At 54.8% G+C, this 12,280-nt stretch overlaps 1 protein-coding gene across 1 annotated transcript; it reads right to left on the bottom strand.

The window, feature by feature from the left end:
* Positions 1-3,146: 3,146 nt before the first annotated feature.
* Positions 3,147-12,036, bottom strand: Ung (uracil DNA glycosylase). The gene is made up of 7 exons (XM_006993954.4): positions 11,821-12,036; positions 11,178-11,384; positions 10,111-10,206; positions 6,957-7,054; positions 6,533-6,621; positions 5,449-5,627; positions 3,147-4,196 (listed from the first exon to the last, which is right to left on the bottom strand). The coding sequence occupies exons 1-7, from the start codon at positions 11,938-11,940 to the stop codon at positions 4,056-4,058; spliced, it is 930 nt and encodes a 309-aa protein (XP_006994016.2). The 5' UTR covers positions 11,941-12,036; the 3' UTR covers positions 3,147-4,055.
* Positions 12,037-12,280: the final 244 nt, after the last annotated feature.

The raw sequence follows: 12,280 nt of genomic DNA, 5'->3' as shown, positions 1-12,280 counted from the left end.
CCCCCCAAATACTACCGCCACATACCTCGTAAAATGAGGCTTTTGTTTTTATATAGAAATTAATGATGAACTTGTATCTTTTCAGGGGGTGGAGTGGGGAGGGCCATACATCCCTTAAGATGCAGAGTCAGGCACAGTGGCCCACACCTGTAACTCCTGAGCTTGGGAAGCTGAGGAAAGAGGATTGGCATGAGTCTAAGGCCAGTGTGGGGTATAGAGCAAACTCTCAGCCAGTTCACCTTCCAGAATGTTCTATGGAGCATTGTGTTTCCACACCTTTTTTGGTTTTGTTTTTTGAGACAGGTTTGCTCTGGGTAGCTTTGGAGCCTGTCCTGGAACTCACTCTGTAGACCAGGCCAGCCTCGAACTCACAGAGATCCACCTGCCTCTGCCCCCACCCCACCCCAGTGCTGGCGTGCCCCACCACCGCCTGGGCTTCACATTATTCATCTTTACTGTTGAGATGGTCCTGCTATGAAGCCCAGGCTGGCCTCAAACTCCAGATCTTCCTGCCTTAGCCTAAGTCAGTGGTTCTCAACCTTCCTAATGCTTTGACCCTTCAATACAGTTCCTCATGATGTGGTGACCCCCAACCATAAAATCGTGTTTGTTGCTACTGTTATAAATTATAACTGCCGGGCGGTGGTGGAGCACGCCTTTAATCCCAGCACTCGGGAGGCAGAGGCAGGCGGATCTCTGAGTTCGAGGCTGGCCTGGTCTACAAAGCGAGTTCCAGGAAAGGCGCAAAGCTACACAGAGAAACCCTGTTCCGAAAAAACCTAAATAAATAAATAAAAAACTATCTGATACTTGCCTCCTGTGAAAGGTTTGTTCGACCCCTAAAGGGATCACTACCCCCACGTTTATGAACTGCTGGCCTAAGAGGTGCTGGGATCAAAGGCATGTGCCATAGCAGCTTCAACGTGGTTGTTGAGCCAGGGACTATGTAGCCCTGGCTGCCCTGTAACTTCATCTGTAGACCAGGCTGGCCTTGGATGCTTCCCAAGTGGTGGGATTAAATGTGCCTGTCACCAAGCCCGGCTGGATAAATTTAGAACATTATCTTGTGCCCACTTGTCTGCACACACGGAGGGGTCTGAGGACCATCTGCAGGACTCACTTGTCCTTCTACCTACCTTATGGGTCCAAGATATCAAACTCACATCAGGCCCGGCAGAAAGTGCTCACCCCACCTGGCCCTGTCTCCAGTCCAGTGTCAATTTTTCTTGTCACCGGTACTGGCGGTCACAACCCAACAAATCCTTTTACAGAGCTGTGTCGAATGCCCTGGAGCTGCAGCTCTGCCCCCCTCACGTAGATTCAGGGACCGGTTCAGGTCCTCAAGCTTGGCAGCGGCATCCACTGAGACATCCATCTCACCAGCCCTTCAGGTTTTTAATTTATAAATGATGTTACTTTTAATTATGTCTATTTTGGAGGCCTTCCAGTGGGTATGTGCACTTGGGCACAGGTGTCCAGAGGGCTGTGAGTACCCCAGTGCTGGGGACTCAGTTCAGCTCTCCTGTAAGATCAAATGCTTCTGAACCACTGAGCCACCTCTCCGGCTCAGTGTGTGTGGGTGTGTGCTGGCTAGTGGTTTTTAACACTTGTAAGTAGACCAGGCTGGCCTCGAACTCAGAGATCCATCCGCGTCCGCCTCCCGGTCATTGTCTGACTTGTGCATTTTCTCAATGACTAATGTGGGAGGCCCAGCTCGGCCCACCGTGGTGCCAGCCCTGGGCTGGTGGTTCTTGGTGCTATCTCAAGCCAGCTGAGCAAGTAAGCAGCATGCCCTCATGGCCTCTCCACCAGTTCCTGCGTCCACTTTTCTGACTTCCCCAGTGTGAGATGAAACCACTTCTTCCCCAGGCTGCCTTTGGTATTTTATCACAGCCCAGAAATGAGGGTTTTATCTGCACGTATATTGCCCTGGAACCGGAGTGTTAGAACCCAGGTCCTCCTTCCTGCAGGGGCAGCCAATGCTTCCAATCACCGAGCCATCTCTGCAGCCTGTTAAGAAAAGGTTTCTCTATGTAACCCTGGCTGTCCTGGGACCCAGACCCACCTGCCTCTGCCTGCTCAAGGTGGTGCCACCACTGCTGGGCCAGCTCTTCAGTTTAAAACTCATCAACAGCTGCTCCTTGCCTCTTTGAAGGTAGCTCTCCTCTTACAGCTTCACCCAGGGAGGTGTCACCCTAGCAGGCAGAGATGGAGCATCTCACTCTGCCGCTGAGCAAGGGAGCTAGCTCACTGCACAGCTTGAGAGGACCCCTGAAGTCCTCTGCCTCTGAGCAAGGGAGCTAGCTCACTGCACAGCTTCTGGGAGGACCCCTGAAGTCCTCTGGTAAGGCCTTACTCAAGGTCAGAAAGTCTGGGCTTGCTTCACCCAGCAGGGCTACATAATGGGATGATTTAGCCGAGGGCACAGTTGCCAGATGTTTGGAAGGGTCTACACTCGGTACTTTACAACCTCGACCTGTGCATAAAAAGCCCAGTGATTAAACTCTGGTGACTGGGTATTGACCCAGGGCCCTCCGGAAGCTATCCTGTGTCTGTTGTGTCTGTATCTCTATTTAATACTTCCGCATTCCTCACCCCTCCCCCAAGAACCCTCTGAAAGGTCAGAGCTGGTCTCCCACACTCAAGGAGCTTATTTATGACCCCAGACATGGAATCTTAAAGCCACCTTCTACAGACAAGGAAGGAAGCAGCTTTCCCAAACTGTGCATGTATGTAGCATGCATGTAGCTACTCTGCACCTTGGGGACTACAGTGTGCACCCACCCGCACGAAGCAATCCCTGCCCCTTGATGCACTTGGCTTTTCCTTTCTCATCGGACACCAGCGAATCAATCACACCTTTATCTAGACAGCTGCTGGGTCAGTTAGGACGGAACTCGCCAGGATGGGCAAGCCAGATTTCCAGAGGCCTGACTTCCCCACAGGGAACTGTTTCTTCGGGGTCCCAGCAGACCCTACCTTGGCCAACCTGCCCTTAGCAGCAGGGGACCAGGCTGGCAGTGGGTGGCCCGTGGAGACCTACAAACAGGGCACAAGGACAAAGGGCTGCCCTCCCTGCAACCCGTGGTTGCCATGGTGACAAGAGAAGCCCCAGCACCTGCAAATAAATGCTGAACAAGAGTCTGTACAAAGCCAAACCCCAACGATCTTTATTATCCTGCTCAGGCAGATCACTTCTCTAACCAGCAGGACCCACTGGATCCAGGTTGAGGTATGAACTCAGTAGATTGTCTCAAAGAAAGGACCGAAAAAATAGTCTATCTGCCTACCCTGTAAAAGACACAACATTCTCCAGCGTTGCAGAGAAATACAATCTGTGTGAATTCAGCCCATTTAAAAAAAAGGCAGCACCCTGGGGTTGGTCCCCAGCATCACACACACAAACCAACACCTGGCAGTCTGCTGTGGGAACCCTGACTCCACAGGTACTACAAGAAAACCTCCCACCCTCGTTGAAAACAAACGCAAACCCTACCCTCTGCTCTGCTCAGCTCTACCACTTGCTTAAGGCAAAGGCCTGGACCAGCAGCAGGATGGATGGCAGCCAGGACAACACGCTCGCTCCCTTTCTAACAGGAAACAGATTCTCAAAGACGGCAAGACACCCAAGGGCTCCTGGAGACAGAGGCCCTTTGAAGAACACACCTGGACACCTTGTAACCACTACGTCTAAAGGCAAAAGGAAACAGCGGCAGACACCAAACTTAGCTCATCAAAAACCATCTCTCCCCCAATCCACTACAGCTCACAGAGGACAAGCATGTGACCACCGGTCTGTGAGAAGTGAGTGGGCTTGTTCGGCCAGGCCACCTTGCCTGGCCCGGAGAGTTCAAGCCTAGCGCCAGTCAAGAGGTCTGGCTGCTGAAGCTGTGGTTTCTGCGGCCCGGCTGGCTCGTGACCGCTTTACAAAGATCTCTCCATTTTCTTCACGCACACGGGAACTTAAGAACAGGACATTTTCAGTGACGTCTATGGCCAATGCTACAGCGGCCTCTCAGAAGCTCTGCTGGAGACAGGCGGCCTGCACTGCAAGGTCACAGCTCCTTCCAGTTGATGGGCCTCTTGCCAGACTTCTGGAGCAGTTCATTGGCTTTAGAAAAATGTCTGCATCCGAAGAACCCCCTGTACACCGACAACGGGGAGGGATGGGCTGTTTGCAGGACGTGGTGACGCTTCTGAAAAAGAACAGAGTTCAGTGTGGCAGCTGGCACCTCCTCAACATAACCAGGGCCATTGTGCCTCCAGACAGCTGTGCACACTCAGCCCTGCCCACTTTCTCAAGTGCATTCACCCCTGCACTCACAAAACCCGAAGCTCACGTTTGTTTGCTGGCTCTGAGGCACAGGGCACCGTCCACAATGATGGTGGCCACACCTTCTCACCCAGTTACCACCGATCTGCCTGTGTACTCAGGTCAGTTTGCTGACGGGTGCCGCGAGGCACACACTACAGGGGAGCTCAGCAGCACACACAGCCGCGCTGGGAACAGAACCTCGGTCCTCTCTCGAGTTAAGTGCTCTGACCCGAGCCCTCTCTCCATCTGAGGCTGTCTAGCTCCACAGCACGGGTGACTGTGTCCCCACCCTCAAAAGCCCTTCTGAGATCACACACACACTCACACTCACACCCACCAGGTTTGGTCCCACTGCAGTTCTGATGCACCTGCCCCCTGGAGATCCCCCTGGAGAGCCCTCCCCTCTCCCCACCTCTGCCCCACCGTTTACATCCACTGCAGCCCTCACTACAGAAATACTGGCATCCAGCCCAGGCGTGAAGACAGGAGCAACGTGAAGCAGTATTGGGACATTTCAGGGACATAGGTGACTGGATTCACGGGTAAGACAGGATTTAACGGCAAGAAGGGTAAGAGAGTTCAAGATGCTGGCTCAGGTTTCTGCCCCAGTGACGTGGTGAAAGGCAAGTACCCAGGCTAGAAGCAGGGACAGGGAGGAGAAATTCAAAGTGCTCCGGTCCTGCTGGGCATTCACAAACAGTGCTCCGGCTGAAGTGCTCACTGCGCATGGTATCTGAGCAAACCATATCTGATTCAGTGGAACGCCTGTTTTCTGTATGGTCCCGAGTTTCTGGGAAGCAGGACACTTGCCTTATTCATCAAGCATTGCATCACACATACACAAGGGTGCCAGGGACCGTGGTGTCCTACAGGGCAGGTTAACGCGTCTATTAGATTACTAACTGCAATGAGGCACAGTGAGCGTCCCAGCGTGTCCGACCTTGTCCAGCTGTCGGGGGAACCGACCCCACTTCTAATGGGTTGTACACGCTCATTCCATAGCCCAGGCTGGCCCACAGCTCACAGCACCCTTCCCACCTTAGCCTCCTAGGTACCGGGACCACATGAGCCACCACAAGCAGACCCTCTACGGCTGTGCACACAGGCAGCAGGGACCCCAGGTTCCCACGCACCCTATCAATGACACTGCCCTTCTTCTGGGCGTAAGAGCCCCAGAGCAGGAAGACAAGGCCCGTCAGGTTCTGATTGAGCCACGACACAACTGCATCCGTGAACTGCTCCCAACCCCGCTCCTTATGGGAATTGGCTTGGTGGGCGCGGACGGTGAGGACAGCATTGAGGAGCAGGACACCTGTGAACACAGTGGGGGCAAAGGTCAGGAGGAGGCACAAACAAACTTCAACTGCAGGTTACACGTGACCCAACTGCTCACAACAGAACCAGGGCAGAAGTGAAACGAGGCCATAAAGCGTTACAACATGGCCAGCAGGGACATCTGAGCCAGATTCAGGACGTTCTGTTTCCTATCTGCCCTCTTGGCATCTTCGGGAGTTTTGGGTAGGAAACAAACAACCAAAGTGTTCAAAAACACACATCCTAAGTGATACTAGAGAATCAGAGAGAAAATGAGCCCAAAACAAAGCCAAACTGTTAGAAGCCAAGAACCAGCGTGTTGAAACTACCATGCCTAAGAGTGGCCGAGGAGGGGCTGGACAGATGGCTCAGTGGTTAAGCGCACTGAATGATCTTCCAGACGACCCGGGTTCAATTCCCAACACCCATATGGCAGCCCACGATTGTAATTCTAGACCCAGGGGACTCAACACCCATGGCAAAACACCACTGCATACACACACACACACACACACACACACAAAAAAAAATAACAACAACAGGTGTGGCTGAGGCTAACACTGGGGTAACGAGCCACCAGGACCTTATCAGAGGCCCCGACCACATACAGAATGGCCAACTTTGAAAAACATAGCGATGGGACTGGAGATGGACCTGAGTTTAACCCCTAGGACCCGTGCGGGGCAGCTTACACCTGCCTGTAACTCCAGCTCCAGGGAATTTATTGCCTCTGCCCTCTACCAACATCTGCACTCAAGTACACGTATATACACACACAACCCTACGTACATGGGTATACAGGGAGGGAGGGAGGGAAGGACAGACATACAAAGGCAAACAAACAAGAGCAGAGAGAGCAGGATACCAGCACTGATCCAAGCATGCCTAGCTAGGCTTGGTTACCTTGTCTGGCCCACCCCGATAAATCCCCGTGGCCAGGATGAACAAAACCATCGATGTCTGTGGACAGCTCTTTAAAAATGTTTTCCAAACTGAAAACAAAGCAAAGGAAAGCACAGTCAACCAGAATCTCCAGCAGTTTCTAAATTCAACAAAGGTGGTCGTGAAAAGGTAAGAAACACAAAGCCAGGGTGGGAGGGACACAGTAACTATGGCGTGGACAAACAGCCACCCACAGCCGTGACAGGCCATCCGCCACAGACCTCACCGTGGAAGGCCTGAGTACGGCGGCCACAAGTCACCTTCTCTTTCTATGTTTATGTACACACCCCCCCCCCAAGCAGTGCCGAGCCTCGTGACCCAGCCCACACCACGATGCCACCTGATCTTGAGGCCTGGACTGAAGCCAGCTGCGCCGTGGACGTACCTGGGCGGGGGTGGAACTGGTCTTTGGACACTGAAGCAGAGCCCATGAGCTTGATTAGGTCCATGATAGGGATCCTGTCCCAGAATGACAACTTTCACCTGTGAACGGGAAGACCGGACAAGAGCGTGTTCAGTTCAGAGGGACACGTGGCGGACACACGGAACCCAAAAGGAGCAGCCCACCACACCCCAGCAGCCACATAACAACCCATCCTGCAGGCAGTGGCCTCGACGCCACGGCCCATCCACTTAGGACAGTTTGGTGTTTCTCTTGCTTGATTCTCACACAAGGGAACACACGGAACCACTCAGAAACATACCGAGGGGGGACCATCCTACCCCATCCCAAGTTAGTGCCACAGTGGGGTGGGGAGGTGGCCACTGCAAGCTAGTCACTCCTCAGCACCCACGCAGGAGTCCTGCAGCACATGGACCAACTCTGCGGACGACAAAGTCAAAAGGCTAGACACCCCTGGGCCAGGCCTGCTACCACTTCCTGGCTCGGCCTTTCTAGGCAGTCAGCCCGTCTCTCATTGTGGGAAAACACAGCTTTCCCAGCCCTGCCCCTAGACACCCCCCAGCAGATGCCCTGCAGGACTGATGGGCAACACCAAGAGAACGAGGCCAGGTCACAAGTGTGGGAGCAGCTGGCAAGTCATGAAGACTGGTGTCTTTCTCAGGTGTGGCAAGGCTGATCTCTGGACACAGGCCCTGCTCTCTGTCCTCACGCTTCTGCCTCCCGTCCTTTCTAGCACTTCCTCTACGGCTCACACCCTCTAAAGTCCCCTTAGAACTCAGCTGCAGACTTTTATTCCCACTGAGCAGCTCTGTTCCTGTCTCGGTTCCAGGCAGTCGGCGCATCCTCCATGGTGAAGAACCCGGGCACACAGAACTTTGCTTTCCTGTTCTAGGACTCCGGGGGTGGGTTAAGGACAATTGTGGACAGAGGACCTGGTCTTCCTGAACCTGTGTGCTGCCCACAGAAGTCCCCAGCAGACGCTGAGAGGACCCAGGTGTCTAAGAACCCAAGAATGAGGAGCCCCATGATCCATTTCCTGAGGCACAAGCCGCGGGGTTTGCTCAGGGTCAGGCTGTACCATGACGGCTTACTCATCGACTTTACAGCCACCAGAGTATGCCATCCACTGACTCCTAACGACCACAAAAGGCAGGGGCGGGCCGGGGCGCAAGACACCCCTGCTTAGAGAGCACCCGGGGTGCTGCGCTTTCCGGGTTCACACAGCCTAGACACACACTCAAGCTCCAGCGGCGAGCGGACGCACAGCAAGAGTTGATGGAGACAGGCAGATGGTGCAGAGCCACGAGCGGCACCCAGGCCGCCTGACCGACGGAAACAGAGCAGGAGCAGCAACGCCTTTTCTTTCCAGTTTTTCTTTCTTTTTTCTGAGACAGGGTTTCTCCGTGCAGCTCTGATTGTCCTGGAACTCACCCTAAACCAGGCTGGTCTCAAACTCAGAGATCCGCCTACCTCTGCCTCCAGGCGATGGGATTAAAGGCGCACACTCTCACCACCTGGCAAGGAGGACAACTTCTAATGCTCCACAGCACACTGTGGTAACCGCAGTTGATAATTCAATAAACACTCCAAAGTAGGAGCAAGGACTGGAATGTTTCCAACACACAGCGAAGATAAGGGCCGGAGACGGTGCAGCAGTTCAGAGCACTAACTGCTCTTGCAGAAGACCAGGGTTCGTTTCCCAGCACCCACGCGGCCCTCTTCTGGCCTCCAAAGGCACTGCATCCATGTGCCACACAGACACACATGCAATCAAAAATGGATGGAAAATTTAGTCTTTACTAGAAAAAGGAAAACAAAGTAAAAAATAAATGTCTGAAGTAACACACGTGTCAAACGTACTGCAATGCCACCATACCCGTACAGCATGTACAGTCAGTGTGTGTTCATTAAAAACCACAAGTGTGGCGTTGAAAGGTTCCGTGGGTAAAGCCACCTGGCTCCAAGCCCAACGACCTGAGTTCAATCCCAGAACCAGTGGTGTATATGTAGGGAAAGAGCCGACTCCTCTAAGTTATCCTCTGACTACACCAGTGTGCTGCACACTCCTACAAAAGGACAAAGATAAATGAAAAAAAGATGTACTTACAAAAGAGAAAGGACTGGAGAGATGGCCTGGCAGTTAAGGGCACTGACTGCTCTTCCAAAGGACCCAGGCTTAGTTCCCAGCACCCACATGGCAGCTCACAACTGTCTGCAACTCCAGTTCTGATATGATTCCCTCACACAGACATACATGCACCAGTGTGCATAAAATAAAAATTATTGCCGGGTGGTGGCGGCACACATCTTTAATATCGGTACTTGGGGGCAGAGCCAGGCAGATCTCTGTGAGTTTGAGCCCAGCATGGTCTACAGAGTGAGATCTGGGACCAAAGCTACACAGAGAAACCCTGTCTCGAAACCACAACCCCCCCCCTCACAAAGCCATGACAGAAAATGACCCTGGAAGTCCGAGGCAATGCAGTCTCCACCCAAATCCACAGGCCCAAGAGTTTAGCAAGCTCTTCAGGGTCCAGGCTTAACAGGGGAGTCTGCACCTGGGCAGGGTTTGTGACACTTAGGTGAAGGTGTGGAAGTGATGGGCTAGACAGGCTACCTGAATCAAGTACCCCAGGCTACCCTTCCTATGTCTAAGGTATAACAGCACTTGTTCTCAACTTCTGTTTTGTTCCACCAGGGTCTCAAGTAGCCCAGGCTGGCCTCCAACCCACGTTTTGAGATTACGGGTATGTGTTAGCACAAAGCTTCTCTTTGATTTCCCCCACATTATATGAACAGAAAGACCCTCACTTCTCCAGTCCCATTGCCTACAATCAAGAGACCGAAGTAACTTTGGGGTTACAATATTAACAAAGGAACAATTTAAAAGAAAAAAAAAATGAGCATGCACGAAAATGCATATGTGTATCTTTCCTGTCATTATGGAAATAGCCGCTACGATTAAAGAATAAACCGCTGGAGAAACACAGTGCTGCAAGGGTTAGGGCCGAGTGCCTCAGCCCCACACAGCTCCCGAACCTCACAATTTCAGGGTTCTTCACTACCAAACCACTGCCTGTTGGTAATTAGGGAACACGATTTGATTCTTCCCTACCCAGACCCCAGCTTCACTTACATCTCGGATGTCACACATCTGGGTCCACGTGAACACCTGCTCCGGGGGTGGATAGACCTTGTGATGTTTTCTTTCTTCAGCAACAAATCCCATGAGCTGATTAGGGATAAACAGGGGGCTTAAAAGCAGATTCCCACCGGAAACCGTAAGTATTAGGTTTAAAAATCTTTTTAGAAAAACGTGTTTGAAGTCTTGTTTGGGTCTTTGTATGATTTAAACCCAAACTTTTTTTTTTTTGGGGGGGGGGGGTGTTGTTCTAGACAGGGTTTCTCTGTGTAGTAGTTTTGGTGCCTGTCCTGGATCTCTGCTCTGCGGATCAGGCTGGCCTCGAACTCACAGAGATCCACCTGCCTCTGCCTCCTGAGTTCTGGTATTAAAGGGGTGCGCCACCACCGGCCCGCCAAACCTAAACTTTTTAAAAAACTACTCAAGTCAGCCCCTGGCCCCTCTGAAGCAGCTCCATCCCATTTACTCTGGGCTGGATCAAGGCTGATTTGCCAAGCTACTTTCATTTCAGTGGCCCCGCCTCTCTTCCCTTTTTTTTTTTTAAGACCGTGTCTTTGGTAGATCAGAGTCTGCACCACCCCCCACCCCGGTCTCAGCTCCTGACCCTCCAGGCTACAGCTTTCAAGGACTGGGATTATAGCCCGGGGCCTCAGTCGTCTTTCCCAGATTTAAAAAAGGCCAAAGGTCATTTCGTTCAGTCTGGTTAGCGCGCCAAGCAAGTGTCTTACAAGAAGCCGGGGAGGGCGGGTGGCAGCGGGCGCCGAGCGCGCCAACCAGAGTTCCATCCCCGACCCACGTGAGCGGGAGATTTTCCCCCCCCCCCTCCCCGAATTATCCTGCATCCTCTCTCCCGGCTCAATAATAATAAGCCAGGAAACCATCTGCCAGTCCTAACTTTAACCCAAAGACCGCGGCGTGAAGTTCTGCACGGGAGGGCAGGGAAAACCTAGGAGGAGGCTGAACGCACAACCGCCCACAAGCGCAGGCTGCACCCGCGCGATGCAGCGCCAGGTCCCCGTCCCCCCGCCCGCCCTCTGCCAGGGTCTCGCCCACCGACCGACCTTAATGAAGTACGGCTTCCCGAACTCTCCGCACAGCTGCTGCTTCCAGCTCTCGCCAAAGCCGGCGGGCACGTTGCGGGCGGCGAGCCTGAGCAGCGCCGCGGCCTTGTTCCTCTGGATGCGGACGAGCTGCTCGGCGCTGAGCGGCGAGGAGGGCGGCGTGGCCGGCTCGTCCTGCCCGACCCGGGCCTTCTTGGCGGGGCTGGCCTGCCAGGAGTCGGGGTCGCGGGTGAGACTCCGCCGCCTGGCCCCCCGCGGCGCTCGCAGGCTCCGCGCCAACCCCAAAGGCCGCGGCCCGAAGATGCCCATGGCCGAGCCGACCGGGGCCGAGCTGGAGCCCGAGCCGCCGCCGCCACCCTCCGCCCGCCTCCGCGCCCCAGGCGCACGCGGCCTTTTCGCGGCAAAACTGCTCCCGCCCCCCGCCGCCTGTGATTGGACCCCGCGGAGGGAGGGGCGGGAACGCTGCACACCGATTGGCTCGGCCGCGGCCGGGCCCCGTCCCCATTGGCTGGCGTCTCGGCATGGCGGCCGCCGACGCGCGCGGCTGTTTTGAACCCGTAAGGCGGCCCCGGGTGCACGGTGCTCCTGACCGGAACCCCGCCGCTCCCCTTCCCCCAGCCCCGCACTGTCCCGCAGGCCTCACCGTATCGCCGCTGTCCTCGGCCGCCACGTCGCCCCCCGGCGCCGGCTCGGGGCTGCGCGTGCTCCGCTTCCCGGCGGGGGTCGGGGAGAAGAACGAGTAGAGGGTCTTCTGGCCGATCATGCCTGCACCGAGGACCGAGCTCCCCGAGCTCCGGGGCGCGTGCAGCGGGGCTCGCGGGCGGTGCTCACAGCTGGCGCTCAGCCAGCCCGCGCCAGTTCCAGGTGGGGGCGGGGAGGCTGGCAGGGCTGGGGGCGGTGGGGCCCAGCGCGCATGTGTGGGAGGGGCTGCGGCACCGCCCCGGGCGAGGTGGGGCTTGCGCGGCCAATCCTCGCTGGTGCACGGGTCTTTCTCCGGGTCTCGCCGACGTCACAGCTCACGGGAAAGCCTGGAGACTTGAGTAGGGCCTTGGAGGTGGTTGCTCCTGCCCAGATACCCCTCCCCTCCTTCCTCCCTCTCAGCC

The sequence above is a fragment of the Peromyscus maniculatus genome, chromosome 23 (assembly GCF_049852395.1).
Source record: "Peromyscus maniculatus bairdii isolate BWxNUB_F1_BW_parent chromosome 23, HU_Pman_BW_mat_3.1, whole genome shotgun sequence".
Classification (NCBI taxonomy): domain Eukaryota; kingdom Metazoa; phylum Chordata; class Mammalia; order Rodentia; family Cricetidae; genus Peromyscus; species Peromyscus maniculatus.
This window is presented reverse-complemented; position numbering and strand designations above follow the sequence as displayed.

Coding starts and splice junctions, on each gene's coding strand:
- Ung (XM_006993954.4), bottom strand. CDS start 11,940: ATGATCGGCCAGAAGACCCTCTACTCGTTCTTCTCCCCGACCCCCGCC. Junction 11,385..11,820: donor CCGAGGACAGCGGCGATACG/GTGAGGCCTGCG, acceptor GACTCCTGGCAG/GCCAGCCCCGCCAAGAAGGC. Junction 5,628..6,532: donor ATCGGGGTGGGCCAGACAAG/GTAACCAAGCCT, acceptor CTGTGTTCACAG/GTGTCCTGCTCCTCAATGCT.